This window comes from Sander lucioperca, chromosome 2 (genome assembly GCF_008315115.2).
Source record: "Sander lucioperca isolate FBNREF2018 chromosome 2, SLUC_FBN_1.2, whole genome shotgun sequence".
In the NCBI taxonomy this organism is placed as follows: Eukaryota; Metazoa; Chordata; class Actinopteri; order Perciformes; family Percidae; genus Sander; species Sander lucioperca.
The window spans coordinates 47,469,977-47,487,757 of NC_050174.1; the positions used below are offsets into that span (position 1 = coordinate 47,469,977).

General features: G+C 40.1%; 1 protein-coding gene across 1 annotated transcript; it reads right to left on the reverse strand.

Moving 5' to 3' along the window:
- Window positions 1–2,965: 2,965 nt before the first annotated feature.
- Window positions 2,966–10,560, reverse strand: ercc6l (excision repair cross-complementation group 6-like). Its single transcript, XM_031309303.2, has 3 exons — window positions 10,330–10,560; window positions 9,411–9,455; window positions 2,966–6,947 (listed from the first exon to the last, which is right to left on the reverse strand). Exons 1-3 carry the CDS (start codon window positions 10,383–10,385, stop codon window positions 3,170–3,172), a joined length of 3,879 nt encoding a protein of 1,292 aa, XP_031165163.1. The 5' UTR covers window positions 10,386–10,560; the 3' UTR covers window positions 2,966–3,169.
- Between the last annotated feature and the right edge of the window lie 7,221 nt (window positions 10,561–17,781).

Here is a 17,781-nt window from a genome sequence, read left to right on the forward strand (position 1 = left end):
TTAAGATGTCTTGTTTTGTCGAAAACCTGAAAATATTGAGTTAACTGCATGTCATTCCCCCTCTCTCTGCCCTTTCATGTCTTCAGCTGTCCTATAAAAATAAGGCCTAAAATGCCCAAAATATAATCTTAAAAATAAAAATGTAGTTAACTGTGAAATAAAACAGAAAATCTGAAGCTGCAACCGGAGAATGATTGGCAGAGTTGACATATCACATAAACAATTATTCAGCTATAGTTGATTTTCTGTTGCTCAACAAATTATCAATTATTTTCTTTTGTGATTACGCAGAAATAAGGACCCCACCATATATTTTCAAAGAGACAATTTCATGACTGTAAAACTTAAAAAGTCCATTATATTTACATCAGCGTTAGAGCTGAAACTACTTTGGCTCAAACAATCAATTGATTACCAAACACTTGCTGGTTCCTGCTTCTTAATTGTGAGAATTTTCTGCTTTAATCTTTTTTTATATCACAGTAAACTGAATAGCTTTGGTTTCTGAACTATTGGTTGGACAAGACGACATCATTCATACTAGGAAACGGTCATGGGAATTTGTCACCCTCTTCTGGTATTTTAGAGACAAAACATTTCATACAAGACCAATAAAATCATCTGCAGATTAACTGATAATGAAAACTATTGTTAGTTGCAGTGATAATGAATATATCAATTAAGAAATCTCTTTAGCAACCCTGTCTGCATACTGACTCCCAACCGAAAGAAAATGTAAATAAAAACTACTTTAAAAAGGGACATTTTTAATTTTTTTCAGTAAGATACTAATAAATATATATATATATATATATATATATATATATATATATATATATATATATATATATATATATATATATATATATATATATATATATATATATATATATACACACACACACACACATATATACATACATATACACATACATACATACACACACACACACACAGTACAGGTTTCAAGAGAATTCTTTTTTATTAACAAAGGATCCAATACAATAAAGGCAACACATATATTCTTGTAATTTCTGTCAATATACAAAATATGATACAGGCTTTTAACAGCCACAATACACAGATACAAATTGGTTATGTTTATGGAAATTATTTGCATGCCAAAGGTGACAAAACATTAAAGGGGAACTATGCAGTTTTTTATAGCTTAATTTACCAGAGTCATTGGAATGGTTATATGACTGTTTTTCGGGTTGAATGGTGGTCGTCCTGCTCCCCCCTAGCGCCTGTGAGCGGAAAAACCGCCCTTGCAACTTTGGGCCGGCGAGCCACCGACTTCAGCGTCAGGAAGTATCGCGTGATGTCAGGTCTCGCAATGTAACGAATTGCTTCACGGCACTGCACACATACACCATGGATGTCTTAAGAGAACTACACGCCGCTACTTTCTTTCACTGTCTATGGCCGCTACACGCCCCCATCCAGGAACCGGCTAGCTATAAGAACAACGTAGCGATGGAGTTTTTCACACTATCGTCATGGCTGAGCCGGCAAAAAGAAGCAGAAAGCTAAGAAAGCATTGTCGGAGGAACAGAGAAAGAGGAAACGGCAGACTGACCGAGCGAGGAGTCAGACACGAGTAAACATCGGACCTGTGTTTTCAGAATGGCGAGAACTGAGACAGAAGCCTGCAAATCCCATGCTGACCTGGCATTCTTGCTGTTGCACTTGTAAGTATCTTTGATCAGAAACGTTATCTGCCACAGAGTTTCTTGTCAGCTTGATGTTGGCAAACGCAAGTTGCTTCTTCTATGACAGCGTTCTAAGGCCATTGTAGGAAAAAAGAACAATGTTACCGACCCGGAAGAGAGAAGGGTAATATGTCAAGAAAAACCTCAGTGGACGTGGCTCTGTGCGTTCGCCGGCTTCTTTGAAAACAAATGCACATGACCAGAGGGAGAAAATGGGAGGGGGGGGAAGAGTCGCCAACGAGTTTTCACAACAGCATTTGTCAAATATCTATTCTGAAGCTGTAGGGGGAGCTCTATAGAGAAACCTGCGAGCAAAAAGCGAGAAAACCGATGAAATTGCCTAAACGGCATAGCGCCCCTTTAATTCTTAAGAAATAAAATGGTACTTCCTTCAATGCTGGTAGTTACATACTATAGGTAAATTACAAATCAGTTTTAGAAGCACATTGATCATGTCTGAGCAAGAGGTTAAGGAAAGAGTCTATATTACTGAGGTGTTGTTACTGTGTCAAAGTTAAAGAATAAGTCTGGACAGATGGACTAACTCACTGTTCGTTTTGGTGTACACTAGGGGTGTGCAAAAAAATAAAAAACGATCACATTCGTATCGCGATTCAAGCTCTACCGATTAAAAATCAATTCATAGAAATCCAAAAGTTGATTCTTTTTTTTCCGTTTTGTAATGGCGTGTATGCAGAAGTAGTTTAGTCGGCGCAAACAATGGCAAACCTCACAGAAAGAATTATTCACCCTGCTCCATCCTCATTGAAGGCGAGAGTTTGGGCACAGTTTGGCTTTCATAACCTCGAAGGGGAAGACGGAACTTGATAGGAATCATGCTATATGCAGGCTTTGCAAAGCGAAAGTTTAGTATTCTGGAAACACCACACACTTGAGAACTCGCATGGTACGCCATCACCCAGAGATTAACATTAAAGACGTGGACGAACAACAACCTAAAGTACCTAACATGCCAGTCAACCAACGCACTCTTTCAATGCTCTAAACGAAAAGCTCTTTTTATTTAACAATTTTATTTTATACTTGAATTAAATATATTTGAAAGCTGGCCAAAGCTTGGCACTTTGCAGTTTTTAGTTGCAAAAGTTTTTATTTTTGTATGAAGACATAAAGTAATATCAAACTACATTTAATTTGTTGTTTCTTTTAAATTGTGTCTACTGCAATCACATGGGAAAAGTAACTACATTTACATACTGTGAAAAGTTTTTTTTTTTTTTTTTTTTTTTTAAAATCGAGAATCGTTTTTGAATCGAAAATCGATTTTGAATCGAATATTGAGCCTAAAAATCAATATCGAATCGTGACATTTTCTGAACCGTGCACCCCTAGTGTGCACGTTGGATTTGTTGAACAGCCATGATAGTCCATTCTAATAGTATCATTTCAAGTTGTGTTAGAAGTTGTTTACATCGCAGGATTGTTCTGAACAGTTGTTAGCTCCTCTGACTCAGCTGTCGGTACAGTTGGATGGTCATGAGCTGAATCTCAGGATCTCCAGGTTTGATGTCGATAGCCCTCAGGAAGAAGCCCAGGGCGTCGTCCAGCTTCCCTTGGCTGTGGCACGCCTTCCCTTTACTGACCAGGGAGTCAAAGCTCTCCTCCTCGACGGGAAGCTTCGTCTTGACTCCTGCATCAACGGTGCACTGATCCATCCTCTCTGAGGACGCTAGCTCAGGCTCACTGGTTGACTGCTCCATGCTACTGCTCAATTCCTGTCCTGACACATTGGCGGAATCTGCTGACACAGAGTACTCATCATCCTTCTCCTCCTCTACTTCTTCCTCTACTTCTTCTTCTTCCTCTTCCTCCTCCTCACCCTCTGTGTTTAATGTTTCTCCGACAGTCTTCTCCAGCTGAAGCTCATCCGGAGTTGAAGCAACGACGTCGTCCTCTTCGGCCTCATCAGAATGCCTCTCTGAAATGTCATCATCTTCTTCATCCTCATCAGTCATCTCTTCTTTGTGGTTCTCCATGTCGTCGATGATGGAGAGGAGGAGGGACCGGCGTGAGGCCACAGAAAGGTTTCCTCCCACACTCTTTCTAGACCTGAGAGGGGTGGGGCCAGATGGCGTAGATTTAGGTGTTGATGCTCCAAGAGCCTGGAAGGAGTTGTTGAGTTGACTCCTATCATCTTCTTCTTCCTCACTATCATAGATCACTGCTGCCCTTTTCTTCTTCGTAACCACAATGGATTCATTCATTGACTCGTCCATTTCAGAGGCGCCGTTAAGGCTTTGGCCGAGCGCTGTTCCATGTCTCTCAGAAAGGGACTTATTTATGTCAAAACTCCCCTCCATCTGCAGCTGTGACAGCAGCTTCCTCTCCTCTGCTGCAGTCTCCTGAAGGTCCAGGACATCATGGTCTGAGAACATGTCACTGTCCTCAAGCTGTAAATGGAAGTTGCCTTCAAAGGATTCAAGCCCTGTGCTGACTCTTGATGATGTATCTGCTTTGAAGCTTGAACAGGATGCTTGCAAGACAGAAAGTCTTTTGTTTTGCAGGGGTGTGACATGTGAATGCCCCAAGTCCATCTTGGAGTTGTACTGTGAGTGTGAAGTTCCGTTTAGCTCCTCATCTTCATCAAGTGCTGTAATGTAACCCGGGCTGCCGTCACCTGCCGAAACACCTGCATCCTCAGACGATGCAGACTCATCCATTAGCTCTTGAACAGAGGCATCTGCCTTATCACCTGCTGCAGCATCACTGACCTCTGACATCACCAAAGATTCCTCAATCACCTCCTGAGGGGCGGCTTCTTCTTCTATGAGGTAACTTCTCTCCTGCTTGACAGACTGGTGTTTTGGGGAATCCAGGTTGTGGTGGGCAAGCTTGTCTTGGCTTCCTTCAACAAAAGGCTGTTCTTCTGACATACTGTCATCTGCAGTAAGATCAATGACTCTGTCACTCAGATTCTGTTGGCCGGCCTCCTTGTCAGAACCCGACTCGTCCAACTCCACCACAACAGGTGACCCGTTGAAGTTGTGGTCAGGCTGTGGATAGGAAGGACTTGGTCTTGGATTTCTTGTCTTTTTCTCATTAGACCGCTCTCTGTTGTGGTTGTCCAGTGGTTGTCTGAGCCAGGCTGGTTCTGTGCTTGATGCCATGCTCTCTGCCAACTGCATATGTAATTCTGACTCAGCCTTCATCAGCTCCTGGGCCTTCTGGACCCTCCCTTCAATGTAGTGGTGCGCCTCTTGGTCCTCGGCTTCGTCACAGTTGACGTCGAGAGAATACATCAGGTCGTGGTCAGAGATCCCAAACATCTCCATGGCGTGGAGGTGGGCAATGTGCTCGTCCAGTTCAGGGTCTGTCCGTCGGTGTCTGGAGTGCAGAGCCTGAAGCTGCATCTGCGTGGATGAGGACCGTGGATCCTCCAGAATGAAGAGCTCCTTCAGCTCCTGCTTGCTGAAATACCGAAAAGGGTTCTTTTTGTCCCCAGTATTCTGTCTGATGAGGGAGTCTTTGAAAACCTGCCGTCTGTAGATCTTCTCCTCCACCGTGCCGCAGGTTATCAGCCTGTAAACGACGACGTTTTCAGTCTGGCCGATGCGGTACGCCCTGTCAACAGCCTGGGCGTCTGTTGCTGGGTTCCAGCTGGGGTCGTAGATCACGACTCGATTTGCTGCCGTCAAAGTGATGCCAACTCCTCCAACCTGGGTGGTCAGGAGGAAGACAGAGTAACGTTTGTCTGTCTGGAACAGAGTAATGAGTCGCTCTCTCTCTGCAATCTGTGTTATTGTGCCATCCAGTCTCAATACTTTGAAGCCTCGGTTGCCCAGGATGCGTTGGATGATGTCAAGCACTTTCCTGTAATGAGCAAAGACGAGCGTGCGGTGGCCTTCTTCTCTGAGCCTTTCGAGCAGCGCAAACAGAAAGACAAGTTTCCCAGACTCAGATATTAAGGTGTCATCAGAAACGTTTGCGATGCTGCCTACGTCTGCCTCCATGTTTTCATTTTCAGCTGTACTTTCCTCCAAGCCTAACTTGGCTATGGCTGCAGCAGAGAGCAGTCTTGGGTGGTCGCACAGCTTTTTCATTATGTTTAATTCAGCTAGAGGTGATCTGGTGGTCATGAGCAGCTCTTTGATGTGGTCCAGCGAAAGGAACTGCCTGTATATGTCTTCCTGAACAGAGCTTAGGTAAGTCCAGACAATCAGGTCGTTCTTTCTCATCAGCGTGGGCATGACTGCTCCAGAGTCTTTTGGAAGGTTTCGAACTTCGTTGTCCTTGTCTGAAAAGTCCTCTTCGCACGGATGTGTGCCGTTCATTTTGTTCTTTTGCACTTCTGCTTTTGTCCTGCGGAGGAAGTAGGGTTTTATGATGGTCATGAGGTTCTCAGACATCCGAGACCCGAGAGCCTTCTCCCCTGGAGTGGCGTCCTTCTCTCGGGCCCGGGTGATGGGGTTCTCATACTCTGTTTTGAATGTTTTAGCTGTGCCGAGGAGGGCGCCTTGGCAAGCAAAGTCAAAGAGAGCCCACATTTCTTTTAGGTTGTTCTGGACTGGAGTGCCTGTGAGAAGAACTCGGTTTCTTGAAGGTATGGCGGTGGCACTTTTGGCCGTTTTCGTGGCTGTGGATTTTATCTTGTGTGCCTCATCCAGGATCATGTAGTCCCATGTGAACTCTTTGCCATGGTATGATGATAATTGCTGCCAGTTGTTCATAAGCATTGTGTATGTGGTGATGATGACGCCATTTCTTCTCTGAACTTTCTCCAAATTCCTGGTCCTCTCTTTGCTAGCACCGTGAAACTCCTTCACCCTCAGGCCAGGAGTCCATTTGGCAAACTCCTTGGTCCAGTTTGTGATGAGTGAGGTTGGCATGACCAGCAGTGTGTGTTTAGCCAAATCGTTGTCGTACATGCCAGAGAGAAATGTTACCACCTGGATGGTTTTACCAAGGCCCATGTCATCTGCCAAGATCCCACCTTTACGACCATCTCTGTAGAGACTGTATAAGAAGGCCACTCCATTTCTTTGGTAGTCATAAAGCTTGTCATATAACTCTTTGAAAAGCATTAAACCGCTGTTGTTAACATTGACAAACTCTTCATCTTCATCCTCCGAATCAATCTCAGCAAGAAGTTCCTCAACTTTCTTTATCCTGCTTTCAAGTTTTTGACTCTGGTGAATGTTGTACGCCAGTTTGAAGAGCTTCAGAGCCCCTTTCAGGTCCCCTTGTTTGGCAACATCTTTACCATCTTGAATGAATCTGAAAAAAAAAAAAAAAAAAAAAAAACACATCAGTGGGTCATTATTACGACAATGTAGTCTCAACTAGAGCTACAACTAATTATTAATTTAATTCATTATCAACTAATCTGACAATTTCTTTCTTAATAATCCTTGATTTATCAATTTTGGTTACAATTTATAATAGTGAAAAAATTCCAAGGTGATGTACTCAGATTGCTTGGTTTATTCAATCAGCAGTTCAAAACCAAAACCTATTTAGTTTTCAATACAACACATATCTTTAGAAAATCATTGAATCCTCACATAAGAGAAGCTGGAACAATAAAATGTTTGGAATTTCTGCTTACCCTTTGTGCCTCACGAGGGACATTTTTTGGCTTTTTAATTTTTCGATCATTTTGCTATGTTAATGTATATGGCATGATTTTTGGCAAGGGTGGGAGTTTTGTTTTTTAGAATTTTGGAAGTTCAACCTCACTTCCTATAACAAGTCTTAAACTGTGTAGCCAAAATACAGACACTCAGACCCTTAAGGAAAAAAAAGTCCCTATTATCTCATGATGGAACTATTGCCCCCCCCTGTTTGCTTTTGACAATCAGACTGAGGATATTTAATGATTCTTTTCTTCCTAATTTTTATTTTAGATTTTGCTCTTTAGATAATTGTGTAGTGCTCTTACTTTATGTCTGACCGATATTCCTGTAGATTAAAAATTAATTCAGTTTTCTCAACCACAACCTTCCTTGTGACTCAAGTAAATCCACTCTATGCAATTTTCTTTGAAACACACACAGAATATGTCAGAGGAAGAATGCATCACGTTTAGAATCTGCACCACAGTGGACTCTCAATATGGTAATAATTTCATTCAGTCTGGGATTTCACCAAGTGGAATTATCTTTATTCTGGTGTAGTTCATCTGGACTCACCGTCACAACAGTTTCAAGACTGCTTAACTGCTTACACAATAAGAAGCCTGACTCCTATTGGTCAAAATGAGTTACTACACATGTCAGTTGTAGTGAGACACAGCAAATATAAGTAAAAACATGTTGCCATTGTGATGACCTCAACTCATTTTGTGTTACAGATGCATTGTGTAGGTGTGGTCAGGTTGACGTTTATTGGGAACACACACAGAGAGAGAGAGAGAGAGAGAGAGAGAGAGAGAGAGAGAGAGAGAGAGAGAGAGAGAGAGAGAGAGAGAGAGAGAGAGAGAGAGAGAGAGAGAGAGAGAGAGAGAGAGAGAGAGAGAGAGAGAGAGAGAGAGAGAGAGAGAGAGAGAGAGAGAGAGAGAGAGAGAGAGACTGTGCTTCTACACTCCAGGCTCCCCATCCTTGCCTTTTCTTTTTCCTTTTACCGCTCGCTTTTTTTTCATTTTGGTTCAATGTCACAAGAGTTGACGGAAAGTCATGCTGGCTCCTTTCTTAAGGAGGTGAAATATTATAGCTAAAAAACTAAAACTGAAATGAATTTACCTTATTTTTTATTTTATTAGTTATTTAACGGGGCAATATTGTTTAACTTTAGTTTTTCTTGTAGGATATTGTTTTTTTTATTTTCAATTTAGTTTGTTTAATATAACCTTGCTGACTTTACACTAAAGGGACACGAGAGACTGCCTTAAAAACACTTTCAGTGATTTTTCATCTCGTCCATTTTCTAGTGGAGGTGCCCCATCTCGCCTGAAATAAAGACTCTGTGTTTCCTCTATGTTGATTTTGTAGTGGCGGTCCACCATGGCAAAATTGCTGCCAGAAATAGGGCTGTACAAAAAAATTTAGTCGCGGTTGCCTTTTAAATTATCCTGCCAACATAATGCACGCCGCTCACATTGCAATTCAACAAGTAGAACTATTCAGAGGTTACTGGGCCCGTCCAGTTTAACTCCACATAATGTTGCGTTGATGTAGTTTATTGTCTAAATGTTCGCTTTCTTCCGAGTCGACTATTAAATGAACAGCTCCACCAAAAACGTCACCGCGGTGGGTCCGTTCCAAGTGTAGACCTGTTGTAGATGTTAAGTGCCCTATAGTTCCTCAAAAAATACAGTTAAATCACAACTGAAAATATGCCTCATTGTGTGTGAATAGAGGTGAATAAATATATTTGTTTGTGTTGCAGCGAAGTGTCAGTTCCGTTTCATACGTAAAACATTTGGCGGCGGGGGGGAGGGGTTGTTGTTCGGACAGACCTGCCCCCAATGCTAAAAAAAAAAATCCTAAAGGAAACACTGAAGACTGCTTCTTCTAATGTCCCAATAAATTATTTAATATTTTATGTAATATAAGGCTAATTGAGCATCAGGGAAGATGCCTCCGTTTACCAATTTCCCATGTAAACCCTATGGTAACTTTTTTGGCAATCATTATTGTGAAATTTGAATGTACATAGAAAGCTAAAATGTAAGAACATGACATGGGTGATTAGCTTTGTTTCACACAAAAAGTAGTGTATTATTTAATTTCTTAGAGTTACCTGTGGTAGGCTTCCATGTTGTCGTCTGTATCCATGGACAAAGACCTGTTGAAACAAATTCAGGGTTAAAAACACTGTAATTACATTAATTTTAGTTCAGAAAAATTATGCAGTGGTGGAAAAGTACTCAGATGCTTTAAATGATCAATACAACAATCTAAAAATACTCCCAAGTCCAATCTTCGGGTAGTTAAAATCAGCATCAAAAGAAGTACATGAGCATTATCAGCTTCATGTAATTATTTATATATATTATGTCTTCTTTCAGACTAGTAACGTTAGAAAGAAAACAATCGAAATACACATTTATATGTTTATTTTACTACACTTTGTATATAGACTTTTCCTAAATTCACCAAAAGTTAGCATTAGATCATGCCTAATTTGCATATTTTAACATAACATTTTAGAAAACTTGTAATACAAACAATAATTGGGAGTATAATTGGGGCAATATTACATGGTGCTATATTATATTAAGATGTTCACCCTATTAACCTAACATTTGCCCTAGATTGACCTGTGTCTCCCAGCTGTTCTGCATAATGCGTAGGCTACTTCTATTTTTGATACTTTAAGTGTATTTTACTTAAGTTACATTTTAACAGGACTTGTACTTGTAATGGACCATAGATATATAGTCATATCTACGGAATTGGACTCTTTGTAGTATTTCTTCTTTCACTTAAGTAAATTATCAGAGTACTTCTTCCACCACTGTATAACACGTTCTATATGTTGTAGTTTTCAGAGTCAATGTGGTGTTTTCCGCCGGCTAAAAAATAATTCCAAACACAAATCAACATAATTTACCGTTAGCATTAAACGTGACTACCAGTGATGTTAACCTGTGGAACGTTAGCATTGATGCTAATTGTTAGCCATTCGTGACATCAACATTAACATTAGCTTTACTCACTTTCCCAGTTTCTTTGAAATCTCCGCAATTTCACCATTTTGTTGCGAGACATCCATCCCGACAATATTCGCTTTTCACCGGCACAAAAACAAATTAAACCCGGCAGTGAATAAACGATGGTTAAAAGCAGTTAAACACACCGGGAACTGCTGGAAGATCCACTGACACAAGTATTCGATTTGAACCCGAAGTTTTCCACCCGCCCACTGTTTTCAGCGAATTAGAGAGGACGCTATAGTGACGCTACGACGAGGTTATCCAATTAGGAAAACAGACGAGTTCAATGGGCGAGATCAACAGCAAAGCACAGCCAATGAGCAGCGTTGAGTCAGGCAGGAAAAAGGAAGCTGTTCTACTTTACTCGATGACTACACTTTATCACTTTATGCACTTTACAGTTTGATGTTTTTTTGGCAATTTTTGTTCCAGAAACCGCCAAGAGTTAGTGGAAAAACAGCCAATTATACAAAGTAGGAATAAAAGAAATACATATAAGCAATATGTCTCCCTGCATGTAAATGATTTACATACTTTAGATTAAACTTTAGCTAGTATTTTAAAATCACTGAGGTTATGAGTCCAAGTGTTTCCCAATCCAGTCTTTAAAAAAAAGTCTGTAAAATGTAGACTATTAATATCTTTTTTTTTATTATTGGATTTTTCTCAATGCTGCAAGAAAGAAAAATCTGATGAATCACTGTTTGTTTTATCTTTAAAGTTGTAAAATTGAAGTTGAATCTCTCAATTACTTAGTTATGTAATCACAAAGACCTAATGTGTTTGTTTTAGGGTAGAATATAAACTCTCAGAATGTTGTGAAAACCACCAAATATGTAGAAGGATGGACATTCCCTCAAATTAAACCAGAAACACCCCGACACGTTTTGTTGGTACATGTCTTGACAAAGTCTCACCTGAAGGCAGCAAGCTTTAATTTTCTTTTAACCATTGAAACGTCTGTTAATGGGTCGAGAGGTGTTGAATGGGTCGAAAAGTTCAACACCTAAGAAAAAAAACTTTTCAGGACCCATAAAATAGACAAAATGACTTGTTAAATTAAAGTTTAAAAATGTATTTTAAAATTAAATCATGCCTAGTGTAGAGTACACTGAGATCACTGCAACTGTGATGTTACACCTGGGTACCATGTGAAGAGGAAGACAAGTTCTGTACCTCCTGGGCCCTTAGGCCCTTAAAATCGGACTCCAATTATCTCTAATGTCTTTTCTTCCCCCCGACGTATTCGTTGATGGTAAGACCAGAAGACACAAAATAACTTCACAGAGACGATGGAAATCAGCTTTACAAATTTAGTGATCAGTATTTCAAGAATTACAAGACGTATGCATACGGTTTCACAATCTTAAGACTAGACTCGCCCTAGCAATCAGACAATGCTGTACAGGGCTCCGGTTCGTCCAGTCTCTCCCAGAATGTGAACCCCGTTTCTGACTCTGCCTATAATTTTTATTATTCCAGATGCTCCTCCAGTCTCCGGGCAGGTCATCACCCCAGCAACCGGCTCATCTCTCCTGTATCCAGGGTGAAACGATGATTCACTCTCCAAATAGTCACTGTTTTTCACCGCGGCTGACAGTTACACCATACTTCTAACAAACTGACCTTGGAGTAAAGCTGGTTTCCTGCAATCTTATCTAACCTCTTTTGATCATATTTAATTAAAGGTCAAGCTGAAACATTGTGTTGACTCAGACATTCTTAAATAATGAGATGCTTTATGCCTCTCAACCCAACCTAAATCAAACACACAACTCTTAATGCTTCAACAGTAAATATACAGTATATAAGATTAGCATGCTTATTGGATTATTCCTTCACGTTAGCTTTGTAGAAAGAACTCGATGTAGACCAAGTCAATGGGGGAAGGAGGAGGTTTTAATCTGGATGACAAGCTTCTCACAATTCACAGCTAATAATCAGTCCATGTTATTACACCAACACAATGAAGCTTTTATTGTAAGGAATCATCAAGGTATCAGGAGAGTTTCAACTTCCTGTTAACAAATTCAAGACTTTTACAAGGTTTTCCAAATAAAACACAGTTCAATGCTACGTTTACACGTGGCCGGCTATTTTCATGAACGGACATTTCGACCTCTCCGTTTTCAAAAATAACATCGTGCACAGCTGTCAGTTTTCAGAAAAGTTTTCGTTTACATGTACCCGTTTATATATGCCGTAAATTCCGTCAAGAGCATGCCAAACCTGTAGATGGCAGTGTAAAGAGAAGCTCAAGCCCACGTTAGCCAATCAGAATCCCGAAAATAGCAACAACAGCAACGAAACGCAACGAATCACTTCCTCTCTCTTCTCTTCCTCACTTCCTCGGCTGCTTAAACCTCCGTTTGTCTCAGTTTACATGCAAAAGTGCAAACGAAGTTTACCAAAATCTCCACTCTGGCCGGAGTTTTTAGAAAGAATCGTTTTTAGAGGCGAATTCTCCATTTGCGTGTAAACGAAGGGCACAAATGAAGGGAAATGTCTAAGTTTTTTAAAATAACCACGTATGTGTAAACGGGGTATAAATCTGCAGAGCTCCATCCCAATGCTTCTTCTCTGGATGGAAAGTGTTGATCAATTAATCAGTTAAGAACAAACTAAATAATTACACTTATATATGGTAAAATAAAGTGTTTAATTAGTATACAGATCAGCTATGAAGATATAAATGTGCCCACGTTATTGAGGTTTTTACATTTTTGATAAATATTTAAACATTGAGCAGTTCATTCAGAATATTGAAGCTGTCTCCAGAGCTTTGACTTGAGCGGCGAAAACCAGAACTCTTTTCTCCACTTCGGCGTTGATGTTGGCCTGCGAGGCTCGCGGGTTCTGACGGAGGAACTCTGAGATGCTAAGGATGCACTCTCTCTGAGGGAACACACACACAAAAACACAATGAGCCACCTAATGAGTTACACGTTAAAAACAACCCAGGTTATTATATCATTATGTAGCTTCCCAGTAGTGTTCCTTATGTATTCAAATCCAAATATTAATATTTTGGTCAAAGTACGTATGTCTTAGTGTCAAAAACTGTTTTCCCCAAGCCCTTCTAAAAAACATTTTTCCACATGACCATTACGTAGGTTTCTGGATAATGATGGTGCTACATGTACTGTATCCTTATCCATAGTCAGTGTGTTATCTACAGTAACTTACACAGATAGCCAGTTTGGATAAGCAGACAGGAGTAACGTTACAGGCACGGAAGCTAACCAATGTACTGCTGTGGACACCCATGTTAGTTTGGATCCGAAAGTCACACAACAACACAAACAAACTAACCGATCGAGGAAGACCAGCAACTCCTGTGTTCGTCGAGGTAAAATTAACTTTTTTTTTTTTGTCAAGGGAGTTTGGTGGCTTTCAAGAGAGCAATATGTACTGCTGAGGACGGGGGCAGCAGCTGAACGTATTTTAAGGCCCCGACACACCAACCTGATAATCGGCCGTCGGACAGTCTGGCGAGGTCAGTGACTCGAGTCTGTTCGGTGTGTGTTTCATGCAGTCGTCAGTCTGAGGAGCCGTCGGCCTTCATTTGGGCCGATTTGACATGTTGAGTCGGAAGGCGGGCAGTCGGACTCAATGGCCAATCTGATTGGTGGAGTGCTAACCCGGAAATGACGAGCGGGATGAGCCTGACCAACGGCTCTCAAAATCTGACGAAAATCTTTTAAACTGACCTTTGTCAATCTGAAATGAAGACAGATTCAGCAACTGAATGGCCTATTTCTGTCTTAAAAATTTTGGGTTGGTGTGTCAGAGCCTTTAGACTCTTAACAAAAGATCAATATCAGTTAACGCTATATTTAGAATATTTTCCCACTTTACCTTGCCTGTCAGACAGCCCTTTCTGATGGGGAAATGAAGCTGTTATAATGCTCCCTTCAAAGCCAAAACAGTCATTTTACTTTGCTGGTCTACCGCTGCCTCAATCAGTTACTTAGTTAGTGTTACTGTGTGACCTTTGGATCCATACTAACGTGGCTGGCGTCCACAGCAGTACATTGCTTAGCTACTGTGCCTTTACGTTCAAACTTAGCACAGCTAACCTTGACTCAGTTAGCGCTAGCATTTACATTCATTATAACCTCAATGATAAGCTTAGTGTGAAAACCTTACCTGCTTTTTGCTAAGGCTGAGTGGGCATTTCAATTTGAAAAACCCAGAAAAGAATGCAGATGGAGTTGGCCATTAATAATGCCCCTGATTTATGTTATAATTCTGAAACTGATGTGTATGTGTCCCTATTGTTCTCATGTCCTCTTATTTCAATAAAGTTGTTAAAAAAAAGACACTTCAGGGATTCCGTACATTAACCTGAATGAGACAGACTGATTTAGCATCCTTTCAGGATCAGACATGAGTTTTTCTGAATACTGCAGAAAAAAAATCGGTGTATCTAATCCAGAAGCAGTTCCCTCTGCAGGCTTCAGACAGGTACCTTGTAGGCGTCCACTTTCTCCTGGCCGGTAAATCGGTTCAGCAGCTCTCTGCCGACCTGGACGCCAGTCACTGCCGCCAAGATCATCCGGTCGTCGTCAGTCTGAGAGGACAGCCAGCGCAGCAGCGCCATCTGCCGGAGGGAGGAAGACATACTAAGATAAGAACTTTATTGATCATACACCAGGGCAAATTCGCTTTGTACAGCAGCTCAAGAGTCAAAAAAGGCAACAGGAAATAAGTAGTGCTGTCAAACAATTAAAATATTTAATCGCGATTAATCGCATTAATGTCATAGTTAACTCGCAATTAATCGCACATTTTTCTCTATTCTAAATGTCCATTGATTTCTTTTTGTCCCATTATGTTTTCTCATTTTAATGCTCTTATCAACATAATACAACGATACTTTTAAAACAGTGCCTGAACTGAAAGATTTATATATATATATATATATATATATATATATATATTTAAAAAACGAGTACCTTGTTCAATTGTATTTGTCTGTTCTGTATGTTCAAAAATATAAAACAATAAAAAGTTGATCTAAAAAAAAAAAAAGGAGCACAAAACGGCGAAAACAACCAGTGGATGGGAAAAGGGTATTTTACAATAACTTTGAATGCACCACGAGGCTGGGGAGGCGAGGCTGAGTCGCTGTGTTTTTCAGACAACGGCAGCTACAGTCTGGTGTTAGAAGCCTCTACAGTGAAATACAGTCACACTTTACACCGTTTAGCTGTCAGCATTTTAACCGCGTTTACTCCAGCTGCTAGCTAACAGTAGGTTAACGTCAGCTGCTGCTAAGTGTAGGGTTGACTAGCGTCCGTGCAGCGACGTTTCAGTTCCCTCTAACGTCCGTTTTCGGAGCATCAGAGAGAAGCCAGGCATTTAAGTGGCACCTAAATAAGGCACCGAAATCTGCGTTGCTATTCGGTCCGGTAGATAACGGTTGTTAAGGCACTCCGTATTAGCACCGGGTCTCGGACCCCCCCCCTCCCTCCCAAATAAAAACTCTTTGGATCTACACGATTCACGTGGATGACATTTTCCCATTCAAAACGGCGATTTTCGCCGAAAAGCGACTAGTTTGCAGTTATGTACTACTCTTTGGCCAGCTCGCAAGCCCAAACAAGTGTGTCTGTTGTTTTGTTTCTGGTCTGGTGGTGTTGTAGTTTTTCTAACGTTACTAGTTGTTGCAACAGCATGTGAAAAAAACTACAAAGTTTGCTAGGCCAAAAAGAACATTAATCTCGCGATAAAATAATGTACGGCGTTAAAATGGGTTTGCGTTAACGCTGTTAATAACGCATTTAACTGACAGCACTAGAAATAAGTGATTGAATGATGAATAAAAGTTAAAACAAGATTAAAAAAAACAAAGACAAAAATACAAATAAAATAAATAATATCTATACACACCTTTAATTTATACAGATTTGTAATTGTGATTGTAATCAGTAATTGTGAGAAGGACCAGGTAAGAATCTTTACATTTCTATTAAAGACACTATAGTTTAGAGGTGAATGCTGCCATCTGTGTTTTGTTTTGGGTTCAGTCAGAGCAGTTTGTCTTTCTTTTCTCAGAGTAGATTTGTGCTGTGTTTTGTTGATTTGGCTCCACCGGTGGGCCCTTTCCCCTTCTACTTGTGTTTAACACGAATTCACTACTGTAAATACTGTAAATGCACTTATAGCCAGTTTAAAAGAAGTCTAAATCACTCTAAATCAAACTTCGTTATTTAAAGGTGGATGTGTTCCCTTCTTCCATAGATGGCTGTAACATAAACTATCAGGTTTTAGTAGAGTAGTAGTTTAATATATCATACTACGTGTTTATTTATAAGTTGATTATGTTTTGTTTTTAAAATCTGAATCTGTAAAAGTAACTAAAGCTGTCAGAAAAATGGAGTGCATTAAAAAGTACACTATTTCCCTCTGAGATGTAGTGGAGTACAGTATAAGTATAAGATACAGCAAATGCTCGAAATACTCGGTAAAGTAAAAGCACCTCAAAATTGTACTTGAGCATAGTGTTTCTCACCTGCTGAAATAACTGAGCGTTTGTCATTTCTCCTCCTGAGTTCACTGAACCTGCCATGACGGGAAAAAAATGACGAATAAACAATAAAAAAACAAAAAACAGCGGACAGTTGTGATGAAAGCGAACCCTTACAACTTCACCCGTAACCGCTAATAGAAGCTAAATTCGCTATTTTCACAGAAATACACCGAAAAACGAGTCTTCTGTCATCTAACTAGCTACTGTGAATGCAAAACCTCTCACTTTCTGTTTACATCCCTTCTTCTTCGTTGGTGTCAGTCGGTGATTCAGACTGGCTGCTGCCGCCCAGCGGTCACACCATGTACTTCCTTTACTTCAGTAAAAACCTTCTATATCTATGGTAAAAACAGTGGTGGAAGAAGTACTCTTACATACCGTATGTCTTTTGCTCCAGTAAAAGTAACAATACTGGTCTGTGAAAATATATATATATATATATATATATATATATATATATATATATATATATATATATATATATATATATTAGGCCTGCATGATTAATCGTTATAAAATCGCGATCTTGATTCACCCTGTTCACGATTTAATTTTTAAATAACTTTGTTTTTATTTTTTTTGAGTGATGCGCAATGTGCTATAGGTGCCAAAACAATTCTATGTTTGGTACTGCCAATTTGTTTTGTTTTGTCATGGTTCATGTGTGCAATAAACATTACACTTCGTGAGGAAAAAATTGTGGCAGAGAATCGTGATATCAATTCTAAGCTAAAAAATCGTGATTCATATTTTTCCCCGAATCGTGCAGGCCTAATATATATGCTTTTACTTTAATACTTTAAGTACATTTTGCTGATAAATTAAATTAAAAGTATAACAGTATAAACTGCCCCCTCCACAGCAGTCCATTTCTCAGCTTTCATGTCGTTACTCCTAGATCTTCTCCAAACTGGGGGCGT

Bases quoted from the DNA above. Each gene is read 5' to 3' on its own strand.
- ercc6l (XM_031309303.2), bottom strand. From the start codon at position 10,385: ATGGATGTCTCGCAACAAAATGGTGAAATTGCGGAGATTTCAAAGAAA. The intron at 9,456-10,329 runs GTGAGTAAAGCT...TTGTTTCAACAG, and splicing joins ATTTCAAAGAAACTGGGAAA to GTCTTTGTCCATGGATACAG. The intron at 6,948-9,410 runs GTAACTCTAAGA...TTTTTTTTTCAG, and splicing joins AACATGGAAGCCTACCACAG to ATTCATTCAAGATGGTAAAG.